The 14406-nt window shown below is 39.0% G+C and overlaps 1 protein-coding gene across 1 annotated transcript; it reads left to right on the top strand.

The window, feature by feature from the left end:
- Window positions 1-298: 298 nt before the first annotated feature.
- Window positions 299-11807, top strand: LOC104082161 (superkiller viralicidic activity 2-like 2; the record flags this gene model as incomplete). Its single annotated transcript, XM_009585178.1, has 9 exons — window positions 299-427; window positions 1603-1713; window positions 2047-2235; window positions 3365-3528; window positions 4929-5034; window positions 6282-6338; window positions 6739-6901; window positions 11094-11198; window positions 11569-11807. Coding segments are annotated over 9 exons (1077 nt in total), but the record flags the coding sequence as incomplete, so codon positions are not given.
- Between the last annotated feature and the right edge of the window lie 2599 nt (window positions 11808-14406).

Here is a 14406-nt window from a genome sequence, read left to right as displayed (position 1 = left end):
GTACTTTGAAAGAGGTACACCTAGAAGAAAAGGCAGAAGCACCTAAAGCTGCAAGTAGACTTTAGGCTACACTGGCAAGGGAGGATGGGAAAGGGTAGTTTTTTCAAGTGTGTTTTTCTGTGTGAGGGATCTTTCAATCAATACTGATACAGTAGTTTTTAGAATATACTGCATCACTGAGCTGATACTCTGTGAGCAGTAGCTCATTTCATACCTTCAATATTGAATAAAACCATGCTTTGTCCTTCTATTCTTGCTGGTATTTTAAAATAACCTGTTTTTTCTGTGCCCTCCACAGCCAAATTCTGGTGAATTGGACCCATTATATGTAGTTGAAGTGCTACTGCACTGCAGCAGAGAGAGTTTGAAAAATTCTGCTACTGAGGCTGCAAAGCCAGCCAGACCTGACGAAAAAGGAGAGATGCAGGTTTGTTACACTTGTTTATTCTCAATAGTTTCTTATAAATGTTCTCAAAGATTCTATTACCAAACCATTTGCAAACTGTCGTAGAAGAGGGATTCATTGATGCATTAAGGAAGAGGAAAGAGCTGTACCCCTAACTTTGCTTTCTTAAACAGTTGCTGATTGCACTGAACAGAAAACTTTCAAGTGTGAACAAAATACTTGAGTGAATTTGTTACCATATAAGAAGTGCTTTGAAACTTACTGTTGTGTTACATATTTCAAATCAATAGATAAAAGACAATAGCAGTGATGTAAACAAAGTTATGAAAATGACCTACATATGTGATAAAATCTGCAGCTAAATAAGTGTCTATAAGCTGTTTTTTTCTTGGATACTTGTGCAGGATTTTGTGGGTAATGTGCATTTGTTCTACTGGATTTGAGAATTTAGTTAGAATTTTTATAATCCTTGAGTAATAAATCCTTGAGTAATAAACAGCAATGCTGTTTGGCAGATACTTCGCTTAGCATTATCTTCTGTCTCCGGGAAGAGAATTCTTTTTTTATTTCTTTCTCTTTTTCAGACCACTTCAGCTTTGCAAGACTATCTCATTCTAAAATTAAATTGAAACTTTTAGTAAAAGCATTTGCATTATTTAAAAGTTTCAATTTGAAACCCTGTATCAAGACAAGCAATTATAATTTTCAGATCACAGACAGTTTTTTAATTTGTCCACGTTTTTTTCCCAAAGTCCATTTAAAGCTTGAGATACAGTGTTGATTCTTCATTCTGTCTTCATGGCTTTAATACTTATGAATATGTATTTGCTGATTTGATTTTCTCTATTGTTAGCATTCCTAGTTAAATATATGACAATAATTTGTCTGGTTTGGATCATAAGACGTATTCCAGTAGATAAGAGGCAAGGTAATAGAAAAACTGAAAATTTTTTTTTCCACTTGTAGCCTCTCTCCAGATATAATCGAATACAGAATTTTCCCATTTGGACAAACTTACTTTTATTCTTTATTAATACTTTATCTCATTACCCACATTTTCCTGCTTCCTGATATTCCTTTACCCACTGCTGTGTCCTTGTGTCAATTTTCCTTTTCCTTTGTAAAGTTTTGCTATGGAACAGTAATAATAAATATATTTTTTACTGATTTATCAGTTACTGCACTCTCTTTGATAGGTTGTTCCTGTTTTGGTACATCTTCTCTCAGCTATCAGCAGTGTCCGACTTTACATACCAAAAGACTTGAGGCCTGTTGACAACAGGCAAAGTGTGTTAAAATCTATACAAGTAAGTTCCACTAGGCTGTGTAAGCTCTGTGCTCTGATCGGTGAGATACTCTTGAACCCAAGACAACCTGTTCTAAAGAAATTTGTCTAAAGCTTGTGTCACATCTTCAGCCTTATTCTTAAAAGGGTTTGGAAGCCACAATGTATGTCAATTGTTTCTTCTCGTCAACCGTCTTTTTAAACTGATTTTGAAAACTGCTGAAACATCACATAGCAAACTTACGCTACTGCCTTCTGTGTCCCTATAGTTGTGTCAGCTGATTTGTAAAAGTATAGTTTATTTTACTGTTACTAATCGTACAAAAAAAATTTTATTCTTTTTTTTTCCTTTTAGGAAGTACAGAAGCGATTTCCTGATGGAGTACCATTACTAGACCCTATTGATGACATGGGCATCAAAGATCAAGGACTGAAAAAAGTAATCCAAAAAGTAGAGGCATTTGAGCATAGGATGTATTCACATCCTCTTCATAATGACCCCAACTTGGAAACTGTATACAAACTTTGTGAAAAAAAAGCACAGGTAAAAATACGAAACAAAACACTCTACATTTAGCTGAAGAGAGAGACAGTAATAGTTCCCTTCTTACTTGCTTTTCTTTTTATTTGCAAAGCCCAAATAATCCTTTTTAAATTAATAAGCCCAAATAATCCTTTTTAAATACAGTAAAATTATTGAATCTCACTAACAAACTGGCTGAGTTGGTGGTATGCCCTTGATTGATACAGATGGGAAATACGTCTGAAAAGAAAACTCTTCAGAAAAAGTCATCAGGGATTAGAAGGTTATAGAGGTGCTGCTAGAGTCTTTTTCACTGCATAGGCATAGCACAATACAGTGTAGATAAAGTCTTCACAGATAATTGAAACTGATCATTTTTAATATGCTTGTGCAGAGCTAAGTTGAATTGATGGGGCTTATTAGCTTGGGGAGTGTACCATACAAATCATTGTGCTGCTGCTTCCTGAGCTGACTCCCAGCCTGGCAGCAATACACTTACTTGTTTTGTATAGAGTCATGCCCTGCTAGACTGAAACTGGTTGCGCGCAAAAACAGCTCTCATGTTTCTATGCTGCTCCAGAGAACAGGTTCTCCGGGAGTCGCTTACCAGAAGTGAGGTAGTTCTGGTACGGGCAGCACAAAGTTGCATGTGGTAAGACCTGATGGACCAACCAGACTTCTGCGAGGGTGTCTGCACTGTACACAACGCTGTCAGGATGTTGACAGTGACTGTGATAAACTAGAAGACACTGGAGAAGCTCTAGTAGCAGGAAATAATGCCTTTGGGTTACATTTGATTGAATAGTTGGTTAGCTGAGACTTAGTACAGGTCTCAGAAGATGCGTGCTCATTTCTCAACCAAAGATTTCTTCTGTGTTTTTTTGGTGTGGGCTGGTTGGGTTATTTTCCTTCTCTGGGTATATAGATTAACTTCCCAAACTTGCCAGAGTTTCCTATGGGTGAATGCAGCTGATTTTTTTTATTTTTTTTTTTTAAATTATTTGTTTTAAATCTTCCTCTTAGTAGAGTTAGATGAGTCAGTGTCAACTAGTATTGACACTGAGGCCTTTATGTAAATTAAACAATGTCTTTAGAACAGTTGCATCTGTTAAACCAGCAACATGTAATTTCTCTCCTTCTGACCCCCCAGATTGCTATGGATATTAAAGCAGCAAAGCGAGAACTGAAAAAAGCCAGAACTGTCTTACAAATGGATGAACTCAAATGCCGCAAGCGTGTTTTGAGAAGACTGGGGTTTGCCACGTCTTCAGATGTTATTGAGATGAAAGGACGGGTCGCTTGTGAAATCAGCAGGTAATTGGTTTCTGTGCGAAGTGATTATTGTCATGAATACACACTTTACTGTTCTTGCTGAAATTACTATGTCATGTTTATTTTTTAAAGTTCTGAGACCATTAGGAGAAAGATTCTTCAGAGACTATGTGGTCTGTGTCATAAAGGGAATACACTGATTGAAGCAGTAAAGATAGCAACTTAAGGACAAAATACAATACATTTTAAAACTAAAACGTGGACATGAAAGTGCCAAAACAATGGCTATTTTCTTACACAGCTTAGGCAATGGTGTGTGTTTTCATTTCATATTGTGCATTACATGAGAGGATGGTCTCAGTTCTAAGGTTCCACTTCCCAGGACTCTTAGTACAGAATCACTCACAAACAAGGGTGTAATGGTGATTGTCAGCAATTATCAAGTCACTGATAAGCTTGGAATACAGCTTAATTGCTTCCATAGCGCTATTGGAACAAATCTATGGAAGTCATATATATTTTACTATAATACATTTAGCAGGTACATCTATATTGAAACGTATTGTAAAGATTCCACGGAAACTCATGAATCAGACATTAGTACTTCAGTGTAACTCAGATTTTGGTAGAATTGTGTATTTTTAAAAGTTACAGTGACTGCTGTACTCCTTGCCTTACAGAGAGTTTGAAAGATGCTGCCTGTATTTGTTTGATATCTAATAGCTTTTTTCCCCTGCAAAATTTGATAGCAAATGGGGAAGCTGAATCAGAATTTTATCAACTTCCTGACTTTCAGGAACTGTTTGCTGAGGAGTTACACTTTTCTTTGTAAAAAAATCTACTTTTTTTTCCCCATCCTATGCATCTGTCTGATAAACTCCAAAAATAAAGATATAGTCTTAGCAACAATTTGATGTTTTATCCGAATAATATGTTTGGATTTTGTATCCACATCATGCACTTCCTTTTATAATTAGTGATTAAGTCTGTATTCTACAAGTAAATTGAAGTAAGTTTGTTCCTCTTTTCAGTATCTTGGAAATATCCAGCTGAATCTTTTTTGAGCAGCAGCAGTACCAGTTTTAGTCCGTCTCATAAGTTGCCTAATTCTCTGGTTCTTTTCCATCTCTTGATGTCCTGTCTGATAAAAACTGACTAAAGCAACTGTTAATACTAACTTTTATGAACTATCAGGAGAGATTCTTTGTAGGTCAGTAAGAGCTTTTAGTTTCTTTAAAATACTGTCTCACTCTCTTACTAATTACATCCCCCTTAAAAAGCTAATATATTAGCATTTGGTGTTCCCATAAGAAAAATTAAGAAGCTATTGTTTCTTATCTGTATCCAGTTGCTTCATGAAACAGATTAATAGTACTTCATTTTAAAATTACATTTCAGTAAGTCTTTTTCCCTAAGCTTCCTTCTCTTTCTCTTTATTTTAGCGCTGATGAACTGCTCTTGACAGAAATGATGTTCAATGGTCTCTTCAATGACTTATCTGCAGAACAGGCAACTGCACTACTAAGCTGTTTTGTATTTCAAGAGAATGTGAGTTACTTCTTCAATTCAGGAATTCTAGATATTCCTGTCTACCAACAGTATTATTTGTAATTCAGTTCCAGAAATTCATCGTAACAGTACAAGCCATTGCACATTTTTTATGCTTTCCTAGGGTGTTTGACATGAACTCCCATTGAACTTACCAAAAGCATTGCAGCTTCAGTGCTAAAATGTCTTTCCTCATGAGTGACATGCCGAAGGTTGTGTGAAATTGCAGTCCTTGTAATGAATCTACAACTGTTTCCTCCTCATGCAATGAAGCAATATTAATAGATTCTCGGCATAAGTGCTTGTATTTATGTATGTATACACACACATATCCTTATAATCTAAAATGTAGAATGATTATTTCAAAAAAGGCTTAACAATATCTGCTCCTACATGCTGGAGTTAGGGTATCTTTAATTCTGAGACATGCCCATGTTATGTTATTTGGACAGTACCCTTGACCTATTGATGGAAATGGCAGTACCACATGGAACTGATACCAAAAGAGCTGTTAAAAACAGACCATATGTTATTAAAAGCAAAACCATGGGCACTTAATACCAGATGCCGTTGTTTTCCCATCTACAAGCTGTATGAGGTTTAGCATCATCAGGAAAATACAGCAAAATTAAACTTGTGAAACATTACTGCAGATAGCTAGCAAGATGTATCACTCAGGTTGATTCTAAATGTGGAAAGCACATTAGCAGCAGATGCTAATGAATTACTTTCGGTAGTAAAAGGGATACCAAGGTAAGTCCATTGCTAGTTAGAATATTGTGGTTCACTGAACAATAGTACTTGGGTCTAAACAGGAGGGACATAAAAATGTTGCTCTATTTGAATAGCCATATATTTATACATAACCATTGATGTTTAAGTTATTAAAAGCATTTGCTTTTTACAGTCTTAAGAAAAAGCTTGTAACAATTAAAGTAGTAAATGGTGAGCATTTTGGAACAGCTAAATAGAGGGAATTTTGGAAGTATTCAGAAAGCAGGTGCTTTTTTTCACCTACTTTTTTTTACTGGTGGCATACTGTACAGAAAGATTTCGTTTTCTGTTTCAGTTCGAGGAACAAGTACTTGGGGAATTCAGTAAATTTTAGTGTTTGATAACAGGTTTGAGAAGTCTTTGGAATAATTTAGGATGGCACTAGCACAGACTGAACTTCTATTTTTGCATTTAATTTGGTGTAGAGCAAATGTATGGGAGCGCATGAGATTATTTAATGTCTTCTTTTTCAGTCCAGTGAAATGCCAAAATTGACAGAGCAGTTGGCAGGACCACTTCGGCAAATGCAGGTAATCTGTCCATTAGAAATCTGCCTGAGCTCAGGGTTAATGTTAACGTGATTAGAGTGTATGAGTAAAGTATAATAAGCATATGGTGAAGACTTGATTTTGGATCATCAGTGAATTTGGCTGGCACTGCATGTGGTTTTGCAGGTGTAATAATGGGTTATCTTGTTTGCAAGAAATCTTTCTGCTAATTTAGAACACACCTTTAAAAACTTTTATAAGCTTGCGTACTACACTGTGAGTTGTTAGTGTAGGCAGACTTAATGTAAACAGTGCTTTACTTTCTGATTGTGAATAATTTCACACCCATCCTGTGTGCAGTACCTAGTAATATGCAAGTCTTTCTTTGGTTAAACACTTAATCTGTTTAAGCATATTATAAATTTAAAATATTTTTTTAAAGGAGTGTGCAAAAAGAATCGCCAAGGTGTCAGCAGAAGCAAAACTGGAAATTGATGAAGAAAATTACTTAAATTCTTTCAGACCCAACCTAATGGATGTTGTATATACATGGGCAAATGGAGCTAACTTTGCCCACATCTGCAAAATGACTGATGTCTTTGAAGGTATGTTAATCAGTTTTTCTTTAGGAGGTGTGAGAAGGTAATTCCGTAACACGGAATGGTAATTCTGAATAACCTTATAATCACAAAATTTATTAACTCAGATGTATTCAAGTATCTGCACGGCTGAAACTAAGTGGTAAAAAATTTGTTTACTATATATGTTAATTTATAGTTACACTGTTTATAATTTAGAATCTATAGAGGACTTCTTAAAAGGGGTATCTCTACATCTTAAAAACTTTCTATTAAACTTAGAAATCCTAAGTATTGCAACAAAAAGTAACGCTGACCTTTGCTACTTAAAGGGAGAAATACCATGTTCCAAATGCTTGCTATGAAGAAGTACAGCTCTTGCGCTTGTCTTCGTTACAGTTTTTTATTTACTTGGTAAATTGAAGGTTCCTCCTGCTGTCTTAGTGATGACAGAAGTGAGAGGTAGTAACCAAGTCACTGTTTTGGATGGTTCCTCACAGCAGTGCAATGCAGATATTTGAAAAGGCTAGATGTAACCTGTCACCTGGGTTAATTTGGTTCCTAAAATTGGAGTACTAGAAACTGCCCCTTGAGGAGGAATACTTAGTTTTCATCATTTTGAAAGCAGGATGACTTAAAGCCCACTTTGTAAAAAGACAAACCATCCACCTGAAAGTCAAACCAGAATGACAAACCTAATTTCATCTTTTACCAGTTATGTTGAAAGTTGTGAAGAACTGTAGGATGGGTGCACCAGTCTTACAAGTCTGTGTGTAAGGACTGATATTTGAAAGCCCTTTTTTGAAGTTGTTACTCTCACCATTGTCTTGCCTCTCTCACATGCCGTTTTCTTGTTTGTATGTACACAGTTGTAAATGGGAGCCCTTAAAAAAAAGAAATTTGTGCACTTCTGTAATCCAATGCATAGACCCAGGAACTTTCTAAAGCAGGTTGCCTGCGAGCAACAGGAATCCTGGCAGTCTTTGATTCTGCATTCAGCGGATTCCTCCTATTGCAATGAATGCCTGAGCCTTACATCTGAGTAAGGGCAACATAAAAGGAGAAGCAGTAGCTGGCTTATGTTTTTACGTTGGCACTGGTCTGTTCAGAATACACAGGGCACTAACGTTTTCCCTTTACCATATTTGGGCTAGCTAAGGCTGGTCGCTCAACTTTGTCCTAGTCAACAGTGCTAGCTCCCTCAAAATGAGATCTTACGGGCCTATTTTGAGAAGGTCAGCTCTGCGGCAGGGGCTGATGCATGATTCGTCCATTAACTTTTAATAGGCTGGTTTTCTGTGCGTTATCCAAACGGAAGGAAAGCACTTCAGACGTCCACTGTCAGTTACTCTTATCTTAAATGCAGTGTGGTGTTGCTAAATCCCAGGGGAGTTTGCCCTGGTTAGCCAAGTCGCTATAGTGATTTCAGAGAAATTAAAAACCAGAATACAAAAAAACCCCTAACCCCAACCAAACAACAAAACACAAATCAAAACCCACAGCATCCTGATTTTAAGTACAAATTTTCGTTTTAGGTATTAGTGCTTCCTGTCTTAGTTTTGATAGAGGTCATTACCATGAGGTGCAGCACGATACCTTATTAGAGCTCTAAAAGGAGGTATATTTTCCTCTTCCTCTTTTGGGCAATGTGGAATTAGCAATACTGAGTTGCTGCTATTGCAGGGAGTCCCAACTTCACTGTTGTGCACCAGTTTTAGTAAGGAGGCACAAAATTGTCCAGCCATTAGAGAGTGCGTTGGAAGCCACCACTTTTTTTAAACTAGGTTTTCATCACCCCCCCACCTCACAAAGTTACTAAAAGTGCTTTCTGAAAGACCGTGCTCTTCAAGAGTGAGAAACTAATGTTCAATTTTGTGCTGCCTGCCAGGCTAACAGTCACTAGCAGAACTTTTCTAGACAGAAATCTTTGAGTCGATGGCATGCTTCCACGCCCACATGCCTAAAGATAGATGGTGTTCTGCTATCTCTCTGATTAGTATTGATGGTCAAGTGTCTGAAACCCCTTTTGGGTGCAGTTATGAGTAGTGTGAAAGCTTGTAGTTGTGGTCAGTAAATGGCTGCCTTTTCAGGTTGCAGCATAAGCCTGAGGGCTCCAAGAGCAAGCATGCTTGCCACAGACTGGAGCAGTGTTGATTGGCTAACGAAAATGAGTTGTCATTGAGCTGAAATGTGTGTGTTGGGAAGAAATAGAAATTGGAGAAGCTTTTTAAAGCTGTAGGGAAGAATAGTAAACTGAGCTAAGTATCCTATTAACCAATTGCAGATGGACTGTTTTGTTTTGTGGAAGTGAGTATAGACAATAATCATTTATTCCAAAAATGCAATTTTTTTTCTTGCACAAAAAAAGTATGTCTGCCACAACGCCAGCTACGCTGCCTGTAAATGAGTACTCCCTGCAACGGTTGTCAGGATTGGCCTCGTAAATGGAGACGAGCAGGATCTTGGAGCTGAGCCGCAAGCCTGCCACAACACAGTGTGGCCATGCTCAGGGGAGCTGCCTGCGCTTCACTTGCTTTGGCTTCGTGCTTTGTGTCCAATAGACTACATATGGCTTTTTTTTATCTCATGTCACTGCAGTAGGTTTAACAGACTGCTGCCCTCACACAACCTATTCTTACTGTAGAAACTGACATGGCCTACTGGTACAGTATGAATGTTTTTTAGAAGAGAAATGTTGGTTTACTTAACTTCTCACTTTCCCAACAGCTTTGTAGGATGTTCTTTATGTGGACACTTTTTCTCCAGATATTATGCCTTGTCTAGAGCTAGTACTTCATTGAACTAGTCTAACTCCCCTGCAGTGAGCAGGGACATCTTCAACTCAATCAGGTTGCTCAGAGCCCTGTCCAACCTGACCTTGAATGTTTCCAGGGATGGGGCATCTACCACCTCTCTGGGCTACCTGTTCCAGTGTTGCAGCACCCTCACTGTAAAAAATTTCTTCCTTCTATCTACTGTGAATCCATTTTAGTTTAAAACCATTACCCCTTGTCCTGTCACTACAAGCCCTATTAAAAAGTCTGTCCCCATCTTTCAATACTTAAAGCCCTCTTTAAGTACTGAAAGGCTGCAGTAAGGTCTCCCCAGAGCCTTCTCTTCTCCAGGCTGAATAACCCAAACTCTCCCAGCCTTTCCCCATAGGAGAGGCATTCCATCCCCCCGATCATTTTTGTGGCCCTCCTCTGGACCCGCTCCAACAGGTCCATGTCTTTCTTGCACCGAGGGCTCCAGAGCTGGACGCAGTACTCCAGGTGGGGTCTCACCAGAGCAGAGCAAAGGGGCAGAATCACCTCCCTCGACCTGCTGGCCATGCCGCTTTTGATGCAGCCCAGGATACAGTTGGCCTTCTGGGCTGCGAGTGCACATTGCCAGCTCATGTTCAGCTTTTCATCCACCAGCACCCCCAAGTCCTTCTCAGCAGGGCTGCTCTCAATCCCTTCATCCCGTATTTACCCTACAACAGTTATTTTGCATACAGCAATTTTGAATGTAGGTGTGAGATGATGCTGGAGGAAACGACCAAACAGCATACCATTTGCATGCTGCTAGAAGAGCGTAAGCGTTAGGGTCATTTTGTGAAACTTGTTACTGTGACTTGGGCCGAGCTGAGAAGTGAGTGAAAGGAGGAGATGAATGTGTAACAAACCACAGTGGGTATTAGGTTACAGTGGGGCTGTGTCAAGACTGAGCTTGTATGCATTACTGTAAGCATGTGATTGAGTGGTAGAGTGGCCCATAGACTCGAGTGGCACAGGAGTAGTAAGGTAGACCACTTACTGTTGCACTAAGTGCTATCAAAAGAATAAACAAATAAACACACCCCAAAACCTAGGTGTGGTGGTTCTTGAAGCAGCAAACATGTGAATCCCCCAAAACTGTATGGTTTTTGAGGGAAGTCTTAACAACTACTTGAAAGAAGGACCTCTGACTAGATAGTAGTTAGAGGCTGTGAAGATACTAGAAGAAAACAAGAACAGGACAAGCATTTGGACATAGCTTCAAGGAAATGCCTGATGGGGAAATTTACTGTTAAACAGAAACTAAGCTGAAGACATATAGCTGTTCTTACCCCTGGCCTCTAGGTAAACTGAACAGGGTTGAAGAAGGAACTATCGCTTTGGTCCAAAGTGGGCTCAAGCAACTGAATTATTCAGTTGTGGCAGGGGATACAAAGTTTTCCCTCACTCTTTTTCTACAGGTAGCATAATTCGTTGCATGAGAAGGCTAGAAGAATTGCTTCGGCAGATGTGCCAGGCTGCAAAAGCCATTGGAAACACAGAGTTGGAAAATAAGTTTGCAGAGGGTATGTATTTCACTTCCACAGTATAAGAAGTAATTCTAGAAAGCATATGAAAGGAAAGTTGGAGGTAGGGTAGGGTGTGGGTGAATGATCTGATAATGTAAGCTTCTGGTATTGACTTCATGGTAAACAGCATCATTGCTCTGTTTCCAGATAACATCTATGTTACAAAGTTTGACTTAAAAAGGTAGTGTTTTGATGCATACTGACAGTTTAACCAAGTTTGTGACTGAAAATGGATGTACAATTACTTCCATTTAATACTTGTAACACTTTCTCTACTGCAAAGTATTAGATACCTGTAACTGTAATTAAAATAGCAATTGTGTCAGTTATGACTGCTAGATTTTAATATGGTTTTCCTTTTTAATAGGGATTACAAAAATCAAGAGAGATATTGTGTTTGCTGCAAGCCTTTACCTGTAACAGAAGGCATCTTCTAAAAACAGTACTACATTCACATTATGGAGTAAGTTCATCAGCTTCACATGCTACTTCCATCTCAAGTCATTATTTCTTTTAATGGTGTGTATTTAAACCACAGTTGTTTCAACAAGGCATGTACAAACAGCAGTGTATGTAAGATAACTGTTACCATGTTTTCAATAAAAATTTACAATTTGAATAGCTTTTTTCTTTTAAGCAAGAGCTTGAACCAACAGAAATTTGAACTTTAGATATACAGTAAGTGTGGTAGATGTTACTATATACAGGTAAAGTGAGCATCCAAGAGCAGCAGCAGTCCCTTAAAGGCATTTACTTATATAACATAGTTAGACTTGTGAAATTGTTTTCCTTTCAGAGAGCAAGACAGGTGAGGTGGGTCATTCTTCATGGTTGATGATTGCTGCCAAAGTGATTTCCATTTGTTGGAGTCTCATGTAGGGTTGTATGGGAATCTTCTTTTGGTTGAAATGTACATCCTCTCACTTTGAAGAAGTCAGACACATACACAACCTAAGTGAACAAATTAGTGTTAAGCTTCCACACTTCTAAGTCTTCATAACAATGGGTAAATGCTTTTCCAGAAGGTAAATTCCATGATCAGAACTAATAAAAAGTTTAAACAGATTAAAACATTAGAAAATTGCTAGGAAGTTCTCAAAATTCTGGCATCTGTTTTTTCAATAGCTTTTTCTCCAGCTATTACCCCTATCCCACTGACCACTTAGCCACTGATAGTTTAATCAGTGTTGTTTAATTGTTTTTTAAATTCAAGGCTTGTGTGCTAACTAACTGCACCAAGTGCCCCATCAGGCACTGCTTCATTACAATAGCCACAGTTTGAAGAACCCTAAATAAAGGAGCAAGATATGCTTGCTGAGGGCCCACATCACACATGTGGTTGAATTTATTCTGTAATTTATTTAGAAGAGGACAGGAGAGCTTGTGCTTTAGCTGAGGAAGAGGGTTCAATAGTTAGTAATTATTATCTCACTTGTATTTCTTTAAAAGCTGGTTAAACCAAGCTTGGATTCCTCTCCTTGGCAAGGTTCACAGCAGCTCCCTCCCCAACACATGGATCTCACCTACAGCTCCAGCAGCTGTAAGGCCAACTCCACCTACATTATCTTTTCCTGCATTCCTTTGAACATACCACCTCCCTTCCTTCACCTACTGACTACGAGACAGGTGCATTGATCTAATTCTGCAGCTTGCTCTCTTCCTGCTGCCCACCTCACCAAGTCATACTAGTAGACATGCTGGGTACAGTGCTGCACAAAGTGCAATAAACAAGAAGCCTTCCCTCATGATCTCTTCCCTTCCTACATCACCTCTTCCCCTCCCACTGCAAGCCTGAGAACTGCGGAACACAGTTTAGGGCAGCGGAAGGAACCATCTTCCATACTGGGGCTGGCTGATGACCCAGCATGCTGCTCCAACTGCATACCAGAGGAGTTCCAGCTTCCACTTAATGCTGAATTCACTCAACTCAATTTAGTGCTCCTTTTGCAGTTGCTGCCCCAGCATGCTCTTACCTCAGCTTTCTGTTTCTGGAGGTCAACTCTTCAGTTCTTTCAGATAAGGATTTTGTTTGGGGGTTTTTATTTCTAAAAATAATTTCCTTACCTTTCAACTGTGTTCACGGTAATGCCAGCCTGTACTCATCCTTGTATTACCAAGCATCTCTAAGATATCCTCTCAATCATCCAACACCCTTCACTAAACTTGTTTTCCTAATAAAAGTGTCCTCAGCTCTTTTCTCATTCTCTGCAACTCCTTTTCTTAGAAAAAAAGATTGTACAAAAATGAGGGGTAGGATTATATTTTAGTCAACATGCAGCCATTTAATAACAGCTAATGCAGTATATAGGGTTCCCCAGAGCTGTTCCAAGATTTATTTTGATGACTGATTGCAGCAAGTAAACAAAGCTTTGTCTTGAAATGAACCATACCCTTCTGACTTTCAGCTGAGAAAGACTTTATCTTAGAGGTGGTTCTTCCAGGTGAGCCTCAGTTCTTGGTAACTCAATTCCTCAGCATGACCTAAATTAGCTCATGTCTCTGAACCAGAAGTCTCTCTGATCTGTCCCTTCCCATGGGTGAATCAACCATGGCATTCTGGTGACAGCCAACACAACTGCAGCCACTAAGGCAACCAGGCCTGCAGCTCCAACTTTGGCTGATCCCCAGTTCTTCGGGATAGCTTTTCACTCCTCAGCACAGCAACATCATGTGCTGCTTGTTGTGAACACCCTTTTAGCACTCAAAATGCACACAAGAAATGGTGAACTGGTTTTGTTTCCCATTGGACTGAAAAAACAGGCTGTATAAGCTGGCAGAGGCAGATGTTTTCATGCTGTCCTTATCCTTAAAGGCCTTTTGTTTCCCCCCCTGCTTACCTCGTACACAGTTCTCCTCTGCCATTGTACTTGAGATTTAGAACTTGGCTAGAAGCAAAAGGTATGGTTATACAGAGGCCCACACGGTTTTCCATTTCAGTTACTTGAAAAGCTCTTTGGGGGCGGGGTCATTTTATTGTTGTCAAACACCAAAACCAGCCACTTATCTCATCATTGGCCCAGAATCTGCCTCACTCCCCCAGGTACTATTGTTACACCCAGTTCAAGGAGTTGTTTCCCCCTCCAGCAATTTTCAAAGCATTGGGAAGACAGGTCTGCTTTCCTCTGAACGCAGCCTGCAATGCTAAGGCACTGTTTTTTAAAAATCTGAGTGTGTGCGTGCACAGACCCCCCCACCACCCCCTGCC

The sequence above is a fragment of the Fulmarus glacialis genome, unplaced genomic scaffold (genome assembly GCF_000690835.1).
Source record: "Fulmarus glacialis isolate BGI_N327 unplaced genomic scaffold, ASM69083v1 scaffold40370, whole genome shotgun sequence".
NCBI lineage: Eukaryota > Metazoa > Chordata > Aves > Procellariiformes > Procellariidae > Fulmarus > Fulmarus glacialis.
Note: the sequence above shows the minus strand (reverse complement) of the source record. Positions and strands in the feature narration are given on the sequence as shown.